This window comes from Athalia rosae, chromosome 2 (genome assembly GCF_917208135.1).
Source record: "Athalia rosae chromosome 2, iyAthRosa1.1, whole genome shotgun sequence".
Taxonomy (NCBI): domain Eukaryota; kingdom Metazoa; phylum Arthropoda; class Insecta; order Hymenoptera; family Athaliidae; genus Athalia; species Athalia rosae.
In genome coordinates, this window is record NC_064027.1 from 20,851,189 (window position 1) to 20,868,675 (window position 17,487).

Sequence of the window (17,487 nt, forward strand, 5' to 3'; positions counted from 1 at the left end):
TTGACTGATGACTGAATAGTTATTTAGGTAAAGGATTCTTGTATAATTATAAGGTAGAACAAATATTGGTTAATTCATTATTATTATTTATTGATTTATCTGTTTGAATTTATCATTACGATGATCTATGCATATTACCACATGATTCAGAACAATTTTGAATTTAAGAAGAAGCATTGTTTATATACCTCTATAACGTTGACAAAATTTTCTTATAAAATAACTATCTTTTTTGTCCCTATTTACAATGCTTTACTTTCGTCACATTGTTCTATAGGGTATAATAAACAGCACACAAAATTTGAAATGAAAATTAATCTGATAAAATTTGTAAACGTAGAAACATTTTCAAGTTAAACAAAAAAAATTAAAAAATAAAAACAAACAAGGTTTAATGATCTCAATGAAGATATATTAGTAAATTTCTAATCGATTATTAACCATGCTCAATTTTTTGGCTGCTAGCACTCAGATTTTTTAATCTAATACCCAGCTGCCTGAACCTATTTAAAATAACAAGAATGAAGATAAATTACTAGTAACGAAACTAAATTAAAGAAACGAAGAAGAGACATACGATACTGATAAAAAAGAAAGCAGGAGAACAAACGGTTTCAAAATCAATGAATAAAACAAACTCGTCAAAATGTTCCAGTACAATAGTAGAATCTCTCCAACAAAGTCGAACAAAAAGCATTCTTTTCTTTATTTTTTTATTTTTATAAATTAGCGTTACTCAAACCCGATGATTATGCATTACGAATCGATAAATTATTTTACCATTACAAAAATATAGTTGAATGATTTTTAAAACTATGATGAGACAGAGAGAAGACCTCTAAAAATCCTACAATATTCTGCAGCGGACACATTATGTTTGAAAAACAATCAACGGGTCGTCGAAACCTCAAGGATTTAATGAAAATATATTTTCTTTTTCTGCAATCATGAATAAGCTATACTTGGCAAAGCACGATAATATTGAACAGAATTGAAATGCCGACAGATCCAAGCTACGTTAAATGTTTTTTATCGATTGATCCGAATTTTATGTATATGATGTATCGTAACTTTACTACATAAAGTTATAATGCGGCAGTGATTATGTATTCTAATATTTATAATTTACGAGGATTTATATCATTAAATATCAAATTAGTTTAGCACTGCTCGAGATCACAATTTTAATAAATATACATATCAATTTGATTTATTGTAACGTGCCTACGAGGAATTGTATAATTATTGCCTTGGGTAATGAAACTTTTCGTCGCATTAGCATATCTACCATGAATGTGTCGATTCTTTTATGAGCTTGATCAATCATAGTTTTCAGCATTTACAAAAATTTTCTTCTAAACTTTGCCGAAAGATTTTATTTCCAAAGAATTATTTACTTCATTTTCATTCAACAAGAGCTGCCAAGAGTTTGAAAATTCATACTTAGGAAATTTACTATTCAGGAGCACTAGTCGTAACAATATAATTTATTAATTCAATAAAAAATATATATGTGTATATATATCTTCTCTGTTAGTATGCGAGACAGGAATGCGGAGTGTTAATATTTAGCCCCGAATACTAAACTTGTACGATGTTCTACTGTAATTTTATCGGTTCAATATTAGATGCAACGTAAATTAGACTCGTCAAGTTTATTTGAACATGGTCTCATCCAAAATAAATCATCGAACGTGGGCTGATATTTCTCCTCTTACACCATTCAATTATGATTGAGTTACACTATCACATATACATTTTTTTAAGCATTAAAACAGTATCACATTTGAGAGAGATACTATTATTTTATTATCATTGTTATCATGAATAAACCGTTTCAATGAAATACCGAAATTTTGGGAACTGCGAAAACTTTAGCGACATTGTTGAACCGTTTCGAGGACTGTTTACATATTTATTTACATCATGTTCGACAATAACGACTGTATATGTGCCCGTTGAGTTTACATATCTATGTATTATGCATAACTGGGTTAACAGTGATAGGTGTAGGTATGATTTAATTTACACTTGACTGCATTCTCTCTTTTGTCTTCACGTGTGGATCGTATATTTGTTGATTCATTTTTCTATTTTTCATACCTTGTTTCAATTTTTCCCTTTTGTTTTCTATATGCTTGTGTTTTTTATTCAAAATATTCGTGATATCATTTCGAATCTAAAAACTATAATGCTATGCAAACTTTTATTTATTCATTATAATATATGCGATATATATGTATATAGCTATACATATACACTCTACAATATTTCATCACAGTGCTAAAGACACAAAATTGTGTACTATCAATATATGTTGTATATACATATAAATATACGCAATACGCATCTATATGTATGTATACCATATCTATGTTTAAAAACTCGGTGGATTTAGAGTGTGAAAGAACCTCCGATCGATGATAATTAATCATTTTTTTTTTCATGTTACATGGATTAAAAAAAAACAAACACCAACAACAATAATCTGGGATGATCGTGATATCTTTTGATGTTTAGTTTCTAATATTTTGATCAGAAAAAGAATAAAAATAATAATAGTAAAACGATTGGAGATTCTTTCTCTAATTTTTCGTACCACCGTAATATATCACTTCTTTTATTATGAAGCAGGGTGCTACACATACATGGTATATGGCAGTATCATCCCACTATGAAATTTACATTATATTACATGGCTAGTTTATTTTTTCTTTTTTTCAAATTATTTACATTAAACATTCACAGCAAATTGATTACCAAGGTGTTCATAGCCAACATGCTTGTGCAGCCCGTCATGTGATACGCCATTAACAAGAACAAGAAATTTCAATTTAACTCAACTCTTTGATGCCTCAATTGAACGTAATATTGAGGAAAAACCATAAAAAACCAAAATAAATAAATAAATAAAACATTAACTTCGATTAAGAAAGAAAGAAAAATAAAAGGAAATTTGCAACTTACTAAATTATTCATTTTTCATTGTTCTCATCTTGCGGCGCTGGTCATTTGTCAAATTCCAACTTTAATAAAACTAAATGGCTGTAGCGGCTGGCAACATGCCCATGAAATCCACGTGGTTCAGCATCTTGGAGAGAATTTCGGATTTGTTGGACCACGAACAAAACTTCGTAATTCTTTTGGCGGTTCTGCTCCCAAATCTGACGCTGTGTCGACGTCGGATTTACGACAGATTATCATCCTGATATCGGTATGCAAATAAATCCTACCAGACTTGCCTGACATGAACCTAAAAAAATTGTTCAATTTTCAATGATTGTTTAAAATATAAAAAATACCGCGAACAAAAGCAAGGTTCAAATATAGCGATAATAGTTTGTCTTACCTTAGATGGATGAGGTAGCGCAGTGTTTTATCCCTCAAAGTTCTTTGACGAAGAAAAGTGTGGGATCTTGTAGGCATATCGGACAAATCGTACATTACAACGAACATTTTCACAACTGTACCCAATGGATTTAAGAGAGTAACTTGTATAGTTCCGCTGCGTGGCACTTGGTAACCTTTTTTTCCGAGGTTAATATGAGCCTGAAATTAGATTTATAAGAAGCCACGTCAATACCAAAAAAGTAAGCGGATAACTGACACAAATATCTCAGTGAATCGTGGATAACTAATCCTTACAAGATATGGCGTTGAAACTTTGTCGTTGTCTCCTAAGGTGTAAAAGAAAACAGTGACAGGAAGTTTTCTGTGCTTAGGACAAAATGAGCCACTAGCACCGAGTTCAGCGGTGAATCCATGGACTGTTGAGACTGGTTCTAGTCTCCCGTTCAGAGCAGATTCCTCGAAACTACCCAGAAGAGCATGACTGTGTGGGAGTACTCTCGATGAAGTACGACGTTTTATCGCCTCCTCACCTTCACATGTAATATCAGCTTCCCTATCGCCTTCCTCTAGTGACACCGCTCCCGGGCTAGGCGGGGTGTTCAGTTCGAACAGGGCGCTGAATTGCAAAAACGAAATTGACCATGAATATAAATGAAGGCAAATGAAAGTGGGTGAAGATTCCAAACACATACCTTCTTTTAGATGAGACGGAGTTCAAACTACTGTCATAGTCGAAGCAGCAGCTGCCTCTTCGCAATGGTGCAGGACTGGAGGTTAGCGGGAGCCCAGTTCGGCTGTGAAACACCATGGAAGCTGCATTTCCAAAAGACCGTCTAAACTGTTCTTGTTCAATGGCTGAAGGTACTCCTTTCTCAGGAGCGTCGCTATTCTTCGAATCTACATAATTAGTCTGTTTGTGCAATTCGGCTGATGAATAATTACTATTTCCATTATTAGAACCTTTATTTGGATTTGAGACTGCATTGCAACCGTTGTGACTTTCTGAATAATTAACACAATCAAATTTCATATCATGGTTCCTCTCTCCACGACCGATGCGTAGCTTCAACTTTGTACTAGGGGTTTTCAATTCACGTGGAATATACCGATGATCTTCTTTTTCTCTACTTTCTCGCTGAACTTCAGGAGCGCGAGTGAACTCCTTTATTTTCATCATAGAAGTATTCTGCAACCCGTAGCTTATGCCATTGAATAAAGGATTTTGATAGATTCCATTCGCACGACGACACATTCTATTGCTTTCGTCAAAGGAGTCCTTCTGATCAACGGAAAGATTTGAGAAATCAATCTTCCTTTTGACACGGCTATCCTTGGAGTTTTTCAATAAAAACTTGGAATCATGAGTAGCATAAAACTTAGAGGTATTTAGGAATTGATCAGACCTTGTGGCACATTCTTTGGAACAATCTTCCAACGCAAGTAGATCCCAATTCTTGTCACCCTGCTCTTTTCTGAACAGCTGTCTTATTCGACCTATCCGCTCATTTATCGTACAAGGTATTGATTTATCATTCTCAATGAATTGCGCAGCACTGGATACTTTATTAACATTCTTTAATTTGCCAGTTTGCACTTCAACTTTATAACCGTTGTGGTTCTCCGGTGCTGGAAGTGTCCTCGGTCGAGCTCCATTCGATATATCAGAAAGCCCCTTTCGCGGGTCCTTGCTAGTTCGCAAAATGGCATCCATTAACACATCAGCTTTGCTAGTCTCATTAAACAAAGGTTCCAGGGGCTTGGCATCCTGCTTATCTAGGTTCTTATATTTTCCATGCCGCATTGATCCGTACGAATAGATGACTCTTTTCGAACCTTTCGAGAGCGTGTCCATCGGTTCACGATTTTCCGGACAGAGTGGACTTTGATTGTTATCGCCGGTGTGGAATTTCGCATTACCTAATCTATCGGCTATCAGAATCTTTGGAGTATTGGATCGTGCAGCATAGTTGCAAACATTAATATTAGTTGGTGTCCCCCAAACATCGGGCTTGTCTTCAGCTATGCTTTCTTCAGACTGCTTTTCTAACTTCTCCCGTCTTCGGATTGTTCGTGAGGGAGTACGACGTCGCCCGGCAGGAGTTCGAGCTCGGAGAACAGCCAGCACTTCATCAAATTCTCGCTGGCTGAGTTCTAAACCACAATTCTGCTTGCGTTCCGCTCTGCTTGCGCTAACACGATCGTCTCCTTTATCTTCATCAGCTTTCGAAGTGCAATCTGTAGAACTGTTGTTAGTTGCTACGCCAAATACTCTGCTTGGTACTTTACTTATCCAACCTAGAATTCCTTTTTCATCCTTGGACTCCTCCAGTTGATCGGGAAATTTCCATTTAGACAATAACTGACTCAAATCATCGTTAGCTGAAGACGACGCGATTTCTCCACTCACATCTGGTCTCCGTGAAGTAGATTCATCTAGAAAGTTATACGTCGAGGGTCCAGGATTTGACTCGTGAAAGGGACTGCTTTCGCCAAAAGGATTGACGACGAAATTCGCTTTGCCATTAATGATTGGGGGTCGACCTACACTATCAGCAAATGGCACTTTATCTTTCACATCATAACCGCACTCGGATTCTTTTCCACTGATGGTGCTCGTTGTCCAATTTATGCTTGCGGTGGTATTGTGAAAACCTTCCGTCTTGAACGACGGCAATTGCTCTGAATCTGACAGCTCCATCTTGCTCCATGTTGCGCGTCCACTTTCAGCGTTTGTAACTGTTGAACTGTTCTTCTTGTGGAATTTCGGCGACCTGTCTCGTCGCCAAGGTGGCGGTTGAGTTTTGCACAATGTTCCCGTGTCGCCGATTACAGAAGGTTTCACACTGCACTTATAGCGCTTTTCAATGTTGCTCTCTTGCTCCTCCATGCTTAGCTGAACACTGAAGCTTTTTTCTAGGCTACCATCACTATTCTCGGTGTCGTTCGTGTTTATCTCATTGCACAGGTGTGGGTTCTCCTCGCTAGACTCTTCTTTGCCAAAACTTTGAAGGGCTGATAATTGGAAACGACGAGATCTACTGCCTGTAGCAACGTTCGTGTTCACAGAACTTTGATTTTCCAAATACGATGTTTCATTGTGATGATGCTCAGCAAAATCCGAGCCCACATTACGGTTAATTCTGTTTTCTTGATCTCCGATAGTCAGCTCATCAACGGATGGTAATACCGAAGCAGCAGCCACAGTTGTGTGAGGGACGCTGCATGGGATGAAGTCGGGGCCACGTGGAAGTGACCGACGTCTTTTACGTTCACCATTTGCTCTAAGGGAAGGTGACGGCGGACAACCGTCCTCTTCTTCGCATCGACAATGATGTTTTCCAGGCTCGTTGCAAGGTGTTTGAAGTCTGTCGTCTACCAAAGCTACGGAACAACAAAAATAAGATGGATTAAATTAAGATTATTTTCATTGTTAAACTCTTCTTGATCTGAAATGAACAGTGCGAAGTGTGCCTACTTGGAAGAACGAGGGCCTCGGGATTGGAACTGGTTAGTGGTGCTGGACTATTCTTCGTCGGTGTCAAAGCCCTGGCGGCACCTTCTTCTTCTTTATCAGCTGTAGGGTGTATCAGACAAGTGAGAATCGGAACATCTTCTAGTCGAGGCAGGGCCCAGACCGTGACCTGAAATTTGTACAATACTTTTGTAAAAACATTTGAAAGCATTTTTATACCAGCTGGATCACACCGGGAGCTGACCAAATTGTTTACCTTGATCGAATTTCCATCGCCACATGCAGCCAAAGGAAAGGTGTGTTCAGACGGAGCTTCCCGGAATTTCCTGAGATTATCTTCGCTGAAGGAAACCACTCTTGTCGTTATGTAGGACGGAGCGACACCTTTGCTTCGTGACCACCAAGCTGCAACCTGACTGAAGTGTAGACGGGATCGAACCGCCTGGTACAAACTCTGGTTGTTCATCGTCTCGGGCCCCCTGCAAATATCGCGTTTTTCTTGTTGCAGAGCTGATGAGGGATGCAACTAGAGAATCTAGCAGACCAATTACGGTAACAAGCTTCATCGAATGATCTCTGTACTCACTTGCTAGGAATTACACTGATGCACCAATACTCCAACAGCATTTCGGAAGACTGCTGCCACTGGGCGATGGACATGGATGGTATCGGCAAGACGGGGTCTTTGCAGGTAGCTTTTGCCAAGCCGCAGGGACAATCGGTGCACAACAAGACCTCGACGCATATATATGAACAAGCGGTGACTCTGTCCGCAATTTCACGGACCAGTATCACGTACCGATCACACTGGGTAATACAAGAAACATTCTTTCAGTTTCCTTTCATGGGTTCTTTCTTTTTTACCGCTAGCTAGGCTGGGCATGACATAAAAACAGATGTTTTCGTTGGAAATTTTACATGAAGAATTTTACAAGATCGGCGACAAATTCATCGGTCAAGGTTTCCGGGGTATCTCATACGTCGTGAACTGCTTATACATCGCTATTGCTCCTTACCAGATAATTATCCTTTTCGCACACATGATTGTTTGGCGTTGGTTGAAGAGGGGCAGCGCAGTGAGGACCTTCCTTGTAGCCCCTCGGAGGACCTTGGACCCTTCCTTCGCTCACCAGAACTCCAAGTGCTCGGACCACCCCCAAAACGCTACCGGAACTGCCAGTCCGCTGGGGACTAGCCGACCCACCAGACACCGCGCGGAGGCAGTGCATTTCTGAAATTAAACAGTTTTTATGAATGAATTCGTTTGCTTTCTGTTTTTTTTTTTTTCCAAAAAGACTCGAGTGGCGTGATCAGACGTATGTCAGGAGGTGTCAAAGAGGTAAATATATCATCGCCATCGAGAATTACAAGGGGGAAAAAGAAAGTCCAATATAATTTTATTTGAACAAACGCACTTTTTGCACACACGCCTCTTATCATAAAACAATCGCCGACCCATTGCAATAATTGCGCAGACATTTTTATTACCCCTGCCCGGGGTTTTATTCACATCTCCGCATCACGAACTTTCGAATACAGATACGATAGCGAATGTTAGACCGAACGGATATCGCGATTAATTAAAACCGCGTATATTTTTGTATATGATAAACACTAAATTCACCGTTGTAAACAAACAACATATCCGCGCCCGATGGCGATATAACTTCTATCAAATACGTGAAACACCGCGATGATTAAATTAATAATTGGTATTGTTCAAAGCTACCGCTGATCCGCGAGAGTTGTTCACTCTCTGGCATGTGGATAAAATTTGAATAAAGAACCGCTCGTCTCCAACAGTTTATATATAGAGAGAGTTAAGGGTGACTGGACTATGCGTGTCATGCGCATAACCTTGTCGGTTGTATCTCCTCCCCCCCTCGTCCCTGACAACGCAGAAAGAATACGTCGGTTCTTTTTTAAAACTGCAATCACAGAGAAATCATTGCCATTAATAATAAAAGACCAGAACACACTTTTCCAACAAAAATCTACATAGACGTACGAATCGCAGCGTATAATTCCTTCGTCAACAACCTCATCTCAAATTATTCCGTCCCTTATGAATAACATAAACGAATTTATCTGCCCCCGTATAAATGTCATTATTTATCGTTAAAGATTTTATTCATTCATTTATCCTTTTATTTTCTTTTTTGTCACTTTCATTTTGACTTACTATTTTCAATTCCTTATACGGAATAAATATAAGTAACGCTTATTTATGAATACCTTCGTAGCTAATTGTGAGTTTAATTATTCTGTACACAATGTATTTTAATCGCCACGCAGTTGCCACGCGGTATTATTATCATCGTCATCGATGATATGCAATAACAACGAGAACGCATCGCTTCGTTTCGAGGTATAATTCAATATACGAAAACCATCATTAATACTCTATTATTTATTTATTTTTTTTTGTTATAGTTTTCTTCCGATTTTTCAGTTCACGAAAGAAGCTCCTTCAAGGACCTCCGACCCTCCACAGGGTTCGTCGTCAAGGATCAGTAGGAACTCGTCGTATTAAAAGAATCTAGCTATCCGGCTGTAAGCGTATACGAATTCAACCGAAAGTTGTTGAACTGTATCTTTGTGTCTGGTTAGCGAGCAGCATTCGGGTCCGTCGGTAGCCCCCCAAGAGGTGAACGAAACGGCGTCGCCCCCATCCCAAAACAGAGAGAAGGGGAAGGGGATAATCCACGTATAGCCGTATCTATAGTACATTAAAGGAGGTACAGCTCTTGCGTCCAGACTTCCAGAATATACACCAGACAGAAATGACTATAAGCAGTCTGCTGTATTCTGCAATGTCATATTTTCCTTATCCTTTTTTCACCTTCGATTCGGTCAAAATTCGAATCAGGTTCCTCATTCCGGTTGCAAAAGCGTTGAATTTTCGCCGGGTTTCCGGATTACGAGTCCTCTTGGAGAAAACGAAAAGGAGAAAATCACAGAGAACGATAAAATTGTACCCCTGAAGAAATTCTTCAGAGTTTTTGGTCTCGGGACACGTTTACAATCGGACTTTATCAGATATTAATGAAACGTTTGCCAAAATTCAGCGCGCGACCGGAGCGTCCTTGACATTTAAAAGGCGAATATTGCGGAGCAATATAATTACCCCGAATGCAAAAACACACGGTGTCATGGGCAAACGACGACCTTTCCCAGCGGGGGACGCCGAACTCTGAACCTACGGATGACCCATCGCGGTGCGTTGGCATCCCCAAACTACGATTCGGGGACTCGAGTGTTGCTGCCATGGGAGACGACGACGACGACGACGCGTCGTTGGGGTCGTTGATTTTCTGGAGTTCGAGCGTCTGCCTTCTCCTCCTTCTCCATCTCCATCTCCATCTCCTCCTCCCCTTTCGTCTCACAATCAGACGCCGGAGTAGTTGAGGAGGAGGATATCGTGACGCGGTCGTCACCCCGAGATTTTTAACCTACTCGACGACAAACTTGCGAGTCAATTTCAAACAAAGGATATACATGTACTGTACACGAAACACACTCAATTGACGTTAGATCGTCATTAGGTTTACTTTGGACTTGGGAATGATGCCCACATCTGCTGCGACTGGACATACGGTAAGACGGAATATCATTTTCGTTTTCAGTTTCTATTTTCCAACTTCTTTGTTCTCCGTCTAGGTGTAGGTAATAAACCTCCGGCGCCAAGCACATTAATAATTTAAATAATGTAGCAGAAGCAGAGCTTTCTCAAAAACGAAGCAGCAACAAAAGGAAAAACGCTGCCAACCGTTCAAAAACACCGGAGACTTGCATGACAGGAAAGAAGCGCGCATATTAATTCAATTCACATAAAACCAGTGCTTTGATCGGCAAAGAATTGTACAACCTTTCGTACGGACCATGTCATATAAACTGACCGTTGCTTTGTTACTTTTGCATTTACATAAATTCGCCATCATCATTATTTCATCGTATACACATTAGTCAAAGGATTTAAGGGATGAAAAAAAAAATCCCAAATTTTCGTGTGATTTGCAAAGGGTTGTAACTTTTTGAAAAATGATATTGGGAAACAAAAGGGTGAAGGGAATCGTAACTCCGAGTTTCGTGTTTTCAAATCCGGCATTCAAAATTTTTTAGTAGCAATAAAAATTTCCTTATTTCACCATTTTTTTACCGAGTTACAGCCCTTTGAAAATCACACGAAAATTTGGGATCTCTTTTTATCCCTCAATGTCCGTGACTTGGTGCATTTAACGAACTATCGAAAAAATATGAGATTTCATAAATGGAAAAAAATTTAAGCAAAAAAAAAAATCAAATAATCGACAAGCTAGCAATAATAGTTGTACGTTCAACACATCTACAGCGGTGTACCTAGAGAATATACACATCGTGTCAAGGCTGATGTTTATTGATCGAGCATTACCTACACGCAAATGTGATCGTGTAAACGAACATGAACCACGTATCGTATGTACTACATGGATCATAAATTTACAGTGACGTATTTTTCGTTGCAAGGGCCCGTAGCGTCGTTAGAAGCGGGGATATATTATTGAATATTTTTTTCTTCATTTTCTTTTCTAGGACAAGATCTACATTATTATAGATATATCATTTCTACCGGACAATCAGAATTATTTCTATACTTTATACCGTTTCTGTCTTATTGATTCCCCCCGTCTCACCCCCGATCATATTTTTAGTGACAGATAGGCAGGCAGGTGGGTAGGGGGAGGGGGGGGGGATGTTTTTCGGTTCGTGCAACGCATCGACGACGTCGAGGTCAGCTGAGCGTCGACTGCGGTACAGCTGTAGCAAAAACAAGATGGCTGAAACGAACAGCTGATCGTTCACGGTCTGCGCGAGGTGATCATCACTGCCGTGCATTTGTGACAAAATTATTCAAAAAAATCATCATTTGTTGGGAAAAGTTGGAAAGAATAATAACATGAGTAACTAATATGGAAGTAGATGTGTGAATGAATGAAGAGAAAGAAAAATATTGAAAAACGGGTTCAAACACGATGCTGAGATTTCCAAATATCCGAAGGGAATTTACCGATGTTAAAGTTCTATTTCAGGTCACACTCGGACCTAAAATGGAACCCTATAATGTGCTTCCCCTTCGCTCCTCTGTCGGCCATGATTATAATCGTTGATTTTTCTTACAAATAATACCAGTAATAATAATGGTAATAATAAGGATACAGATGACATAATTTAATGGGCATGATCAATGCTTCGATATCTAAGATAGTCAATTATATAACTGAAACGATTGTATCCAGATTAGTGATATTGGAAAGAAAAATTAGATTATATTACCGAGGACAAGCGATTATGCACCTCAATTTATTATAATTCATAACGTTCTGACGAAAATAATATTGTTTGTTGATCTCACAATAAATGTTTTACATCCATGCGCGCATGATGTAATAAAAAATGTCCATTCAAATAAGGGAGAAACGAAATACTGATGATTTAGAAGAAAGGAAGAGAAGACAAAAAAAAAATTAGCCCGAAACTCGATATATCACGATAATTATGTTACCTACTGAATTTAACATTGTACAAAAATTGGAAATAGATGTATTTAGTGTATTTAGTGCTTCAACGCAGGTGGATTGTATTTCACTTTGCACAATAACTGAATAGATACAAGTATAATATATCGCGTGTATCGTACAAGTATAGGTGTACCCATGTAACCCAAGAACCCGTAAGGTAGGTATAGGAAAGGAAACTAGACTCGGTTATCATCATCGGAGCACCTCAGATGTAGGACTTAAAGTCGAGCTTCAAATATGTAAAACTATTTATATATACCAACAGATTCGCCTATAACTAATAAACACAAAACGCTGAAGAAAGTGAATAATTTTTCCGTTATTCCAACGGTTTTTCTGCAGAAAAATATTATTGCGGGAAAGTGATATGAAAAGTATATAAATCCCCTCGCGATTGACCAACAACGGTGAAATTAATGCTGGACGTTGGGTTAACTAGTTTTCGAACGACCTGATTGCCAGCAACGGCAAAAGCAACAGCAACAGAAGTAACAGCCGAGGCACACTTTCATTTCGCTGTTCGCGTACAGGTATATACTACAATCGGAATACGGTAGGATATACATGTATATATAAATATGACGATGTGTACATACAGTTACGAAATCAAGACAAAGATTTCGAACGAGGAAAAGTCAAATTCAATTTCACCGTTACGGTAAACTTTGAACCGAGCCATATATAAAATAAAGAAAAAAAAAAAACAAACAAACAAACAAAACACTTTGTCGTGTGACACAAAAAAAAAAAGTTCGATTCCTGATAATAATAATAATATCAACGATAATAATGAGGACAAGAGTATCTATTAAATAATTAGAAAATGTTATCGACTACCCAGTAGTGCGAGTATACGTATATAATTGTGCGTAGAAACAACTATTTTCCGTTTCTCTAGCATTACTATCACTATTACTGTTAATTTCCGCTAATATATGCTTACGACTGTGAAAATTATAGCGTTCAATTTATAGCCGGACGATAAATTTTATTCTCTCTCTTTTTTTTTTTTTTTAATATGAATTTGCTTATACATATGTAACGAATATACGTACGCTCGTAAGAAAAGATTAGAGGAATCTTATCGCAAAATTAATGAATAAATTATAATATATTTATACGAGAGAGTTTAAAAATAACAAAACAAAGAAAAACAAAAACGATTTAGAAAATCGGGTGTACAGCTACTGGTACGACTGGCGATCGACTCTATGGTAAGCGTGTTCGAAGGTCAGCCACTTCCCCTTGGCGTTAGTAAAAAGAACGTTATTGAGAAAAAAAAACAAAAACAAAAACAAAAACAAAGAAAATCCGAACAACAAACGATGGTGGTAAAATAAATAAACAAATAAACCGGCGAAAGTCAAAAATTATCTCAAGAAAATACATACCACAATTCAATGTCGTCAGATACGAATGTTTGGAAGAATGAAAATTTCTCTTCTATTTATTATTGAAGTTAATGTTTTCAATTCTGACAAGTACGTACATACGTACGTATGCAAGTTATGTACAGACGAATGATAATTGGCAAGGGTTTAAAAAATGGAATAAAGAGAACAGTGCGGCCGATCACGCGTTGTATCACGTGAATAATTTTGAGGATCTGACCGATGTCCTATACCGATGTAAATTATGTAATAACGGAAATAACAACACAACACGTGAATACGTGTATCTATATATACGATAAATTTGAAATTATCTAAATTAAATACACGTACGAAGGTATATACCTATGAGGTAAGTCTGTGCAGAGATTAAGATTCCGCGATGATTCCTCAACAGCTGCTGCTGCTGGCGTCATTAATAATGGCCACGGATATAAGAACGTTGCGCACACGGAGTATTTTGTACATCTCTATACGTATACACGCGACATGGGCACATTGTTCGATACTCACACACACAAGTACAGTTACAGTTACAGATGGACATTATTGTTTAGCGTAAACCTGTAGAAGGCGTTCGGAGAGACCAGGAGACCACTAGTGTCAGAATCCTACGACCTGTACCAATATTATAGAATGATGCGTGGAAATTTTCCTTGCTTCATAACCGAACCCGTCTATATTCGAACCAAAACCGTGCTCTGGTTTGCCGTTAATTCTCGGATCTGGATCATTGAAAATGACATCAGTGAGTCGTCGGTTCAAGAAAACTCGCGCCACGTATCTACCTACCCATTGTATGCACCAATGTGCAATATGTAATCCAAAGTAACCGATTATCAGACCTCGGTAGAAGAAGAAGAAGTAAAGATAAAAGACGGACAAAAGTAAAGCAGTGATAACGTGGTCGAGTTAACGTTGAATGCCCTATATATTTGATATATAAAAGTGTGAAATTTGATTTGCGGTTTATGATTATATTCCTATACATACATATATATGTATATGTATGTATACGCGCGTAACCGTTGCAACGTACGTGCGTTGCGCGCGTTTCACCAGCGTAGCAGCAGCTAATTGCAAGGTACTATTTTTGGTCAAGCAATCAACCTTTGCGGAACTCTTTTGTGTGTTGGCATCTGTATAATAAGAGAATATACACATGTAAGGTCGAGAAACTAGTTGGTTAATCATACGAATTTAGAACGACCGCTAACTCACGAATAATTCCCTTGCACGATAATATGTGTTCCTTGCAACAACGATTGTACACACGTACATACATATGTATACGTATACTATATCCATATACATACATGGATACGTACCTATGTACGTACTTAGAGAGAGATATGTTACGTAAACTAACATTATTAAAATAAGATACATGGTGACGGCGCAACCTCGACAACGTTGTGCTTCCACATCCCTCGCCGCCCCTCCGCTCCTGGGTCAAAAGTTACGCTTCTATTATTTTTAACAAGAAAATCGTTCATCGATCACGTGGATGACATGCACGTGTGAGAGGCGATTTTCGCTCGCGTCGTCTATCGACGTTGTTATAAATAACACGCGATCGAACCGATCACAGTTTTCAAATTACCGATTACGCTGTATCTTGTAAATTTCTTTGTTTTTAATTTTTTTTTTTTTTTTTTTGGATGCGAAACTTTGAAAAATCGTCAGACAGTCAAGCGCGTGCACGATGGTGAGTAATAACGTGGAGTAGTTGGGAGTCCGGAGGTCGGAATCGTGGTCCGACGAAGTGAACTTCAAGGGGCAATTATCAGCAACGTTAAGAAGTAGTTGAAATATTAACGATTGGCATTTCTTTTTGTTCGTAATATTCTTATCTATGTGTGCCAAAGGGAGATGTTGATATAGGTTCGTTAATAAAGTTTCGTCTGAAAATAAATAGCGAAGCGTTGAATTTTTCAGGAATTAGATTCCCACGGAGCAAGACGCTTCGCTCGTATGTATTACGATATGTTATGCGTTTCCTTTTTTCAAAACGTTTTGTTACGTAACTTTTAAAAGGTATGCATAACGCAACAGCAGGAATAGTTCGCCTGGTGCAGAGGTGAAGGTGCGAGAGGGGTTATTTGGACGTCGAGATATCCGCTCTGACATATCCGGAGGATGTTTAACAATATGGTGATCCACGAGACGAATTTTCTCGTCAATAAATTCTCGTTGTCAAACTTGAGAACGATCGTCGCTAGGCTCTGAAACTATGCTGAGAAACGTGTCGCGTTTGAGATCGTTCGTGGAAATGAAATTTTTCCATTTTCCACGATATTTAGCGATAATGGAAATGATGTAATGCGGCGATGACAGCGATTCGCATCCGCACAATGACCTTCGTTGAATGAAAATTTATGTGATAAAATGACGATTAACTCACCAAATACGTTCCGATCACGATACCACGAAATTCCCGAGCCTGGAGCTGATCCCGTGTGGTCAAATGTTCGCCATTTTATACCCCATGGTGTCACAGAGTGGTCGGGGAATGGTGGCAGGTCAGCTGCACCACTTTTCTGGCTACGACAGCAGTCACCTGGTTTGGAAAATTGCTGGCAAGAGTTCCACGGGATCGATAAATACGATAGGAAAGAACGCGGCACCGGGATTACGGAATAAAAAAGTGGAAATCAGAGGCAGACACCCAACACACGATCCAACCTAGCCTGATATAATCACGACTCGCGAACGCTCCGAAGGTCTGTTGCCAACTGACAATGAGCTGAGGAGTGACAGCTCGCCCAGAGCCCCAGTTATACCAACAAAATAATTAGGACCCCCACAGAATAATTTAACACTTTAAAAAACACGAACGAAGAAAATTCCGTGAGACGCTATTAGGGATCTGGTAAAATTCATCGCGACAATCGTTGGCCGATTAAATAAAATTAACGCGGTAACTTTTTATACGCTAATTCCGAAATTAAATACTTTATTTTTATTGCTCAGTACAAGCGTGGCACGTGCTTTGTCTTCAACGTGATATGCTAAATGGGTAGTCGATAGAAGACTGAAACACGATAACTGGAATCGAGAAATGTTATGAACCGTGTAAACTCCTCTGCGGAGTTATACGGAATGACTGATATCGGAAAGTAGAGAAGATTCATAGCGAATTTATACTGGGCGAAATTACACGAGTGAAGAACTCAGCGCTTACACCGATACGTTGGTAACAGTGGCGATCATATGGAAGTCAGCTGTCTCTCCTTGTTCAGAATTTCCAAAGCTCGCCAGCAGGCGATTCCCTCGTGCATCGACCATCAACATCGTTATCCCTTCCCCACCAACCCCTTACCACCACTATCCATCAATTTTATAGCTTCTCCCAATCAGATTTCCAGATTTGTTGTGCTACTACTATTAATTTATGAATCAATAAATAATTCATCGAACGTAAGACACGAGCTACTCATCGAGCAATTGCTGCGTATAATCTGATTGAACATCTGCTGCGCATATCTCACCTGGATTCGACGAATAACAATGAATACATTATGCTAGGCGTGTCTTGAATCACCCCCTAGATATTGCACAATTTAACACCGATCCTCATAATTATTAATGAGCTTCTGATGCGGAGAGTAAATAATAACGAGAATCAGCAAAGTCCCTGAAACGTCCGGTACCAGCCATTATTAAGACTGTTAATTCATCCCTGCAATGTCGATATGCATTGTTTGCAAACTCA

General features: G+C 38.8%; 1 protein-coding gene and 1 long non-coding RNA gene across 5 annotated transcripts; one reads left to right on the plus strand and one right to left on the minus strand.

Annotated features, from left to right (window-relative positions):
* Positions 1-65: 65 nt before the first annotated feature.
* On the minus strand, positions 66-17,205 carry LOC105689371. 4 transcript variants are annotated; one of them, XM_048651302.1, is made up of 10 exons: positions 10,375-10,580; positions 9,951-10,275; positions 7,840-8,054; positions 7,410-7,630; positions 7,080-7,302; positions 6,827-6,992; positions 4,044-6,732; positions 3,646-3,967; positions 3,350-3,549; positions 66-3,253 (listed from the first exon to the last, which is right to left on the minus strand). In XM_048651302.1, exons 1-10 carry the CDS (start codon positions 10,435-10,437, stop codon positions 3,085-3,087), a joined length of 4,593 nt encoding a protein of 1,530 aa, XP_048507259.1. In that variant the 5' UTR covers positions 10,438-10,580; the 3' UTR covers positions 66-3,084. The 4 variants fall into 4 exon arrangements, with proteins under 4 accessions (XP_048507259.1, XP_012261763.2, XP_048507260.1 ...); XM_012406340.3 differs by lacking the exons at positions 9,951-10,275; positions 10,375-10,580 and adding an exon at positions 16,177-17,205; XM_048651303.1 differs by lacking the exons at positions 9,951-10,275; positions 10,375-10,580 and adding an exon at positions 8,239-9,607.
* LOC125500072 lies at positions 10,275-12,680 on the plus strand. Its single transcript, XR_007277256.1, has 2 exons — positions 10,275-10,420; positions 10,484-12,680. It is a non-coding gene; the product is annotated as an uncharacterized LOC125500072 (long non-coding RNA).
* Positions 17,206-17,487: the final 282 nt, after the last annotated feature.

Bases quoted from the DNA above. Each gene is read 5' to 3' on its own strand.
- LOC105689371 (XM_048651302.1), bottom strand. From the start codon at position 10,437: ATGATATTCCGTCTTACCGTATGTCCAGTCGCAGCAGATGTGGGCATC. The intron at 7,303-7,409 runs GTGAGTACAGAG...CGATATTTGCAG, and splicing joins ATCAGTGTAATTCCTAGCAA to GGGGCCCGAGACGATGAACA. The intron at 3,550-3,645 runs GTAAGGATTAGT...ATCTAATTTCAG, and splicing joins AAGTTTCAACGCCATATCTT to GCTCATATTAACCTCGGAAA.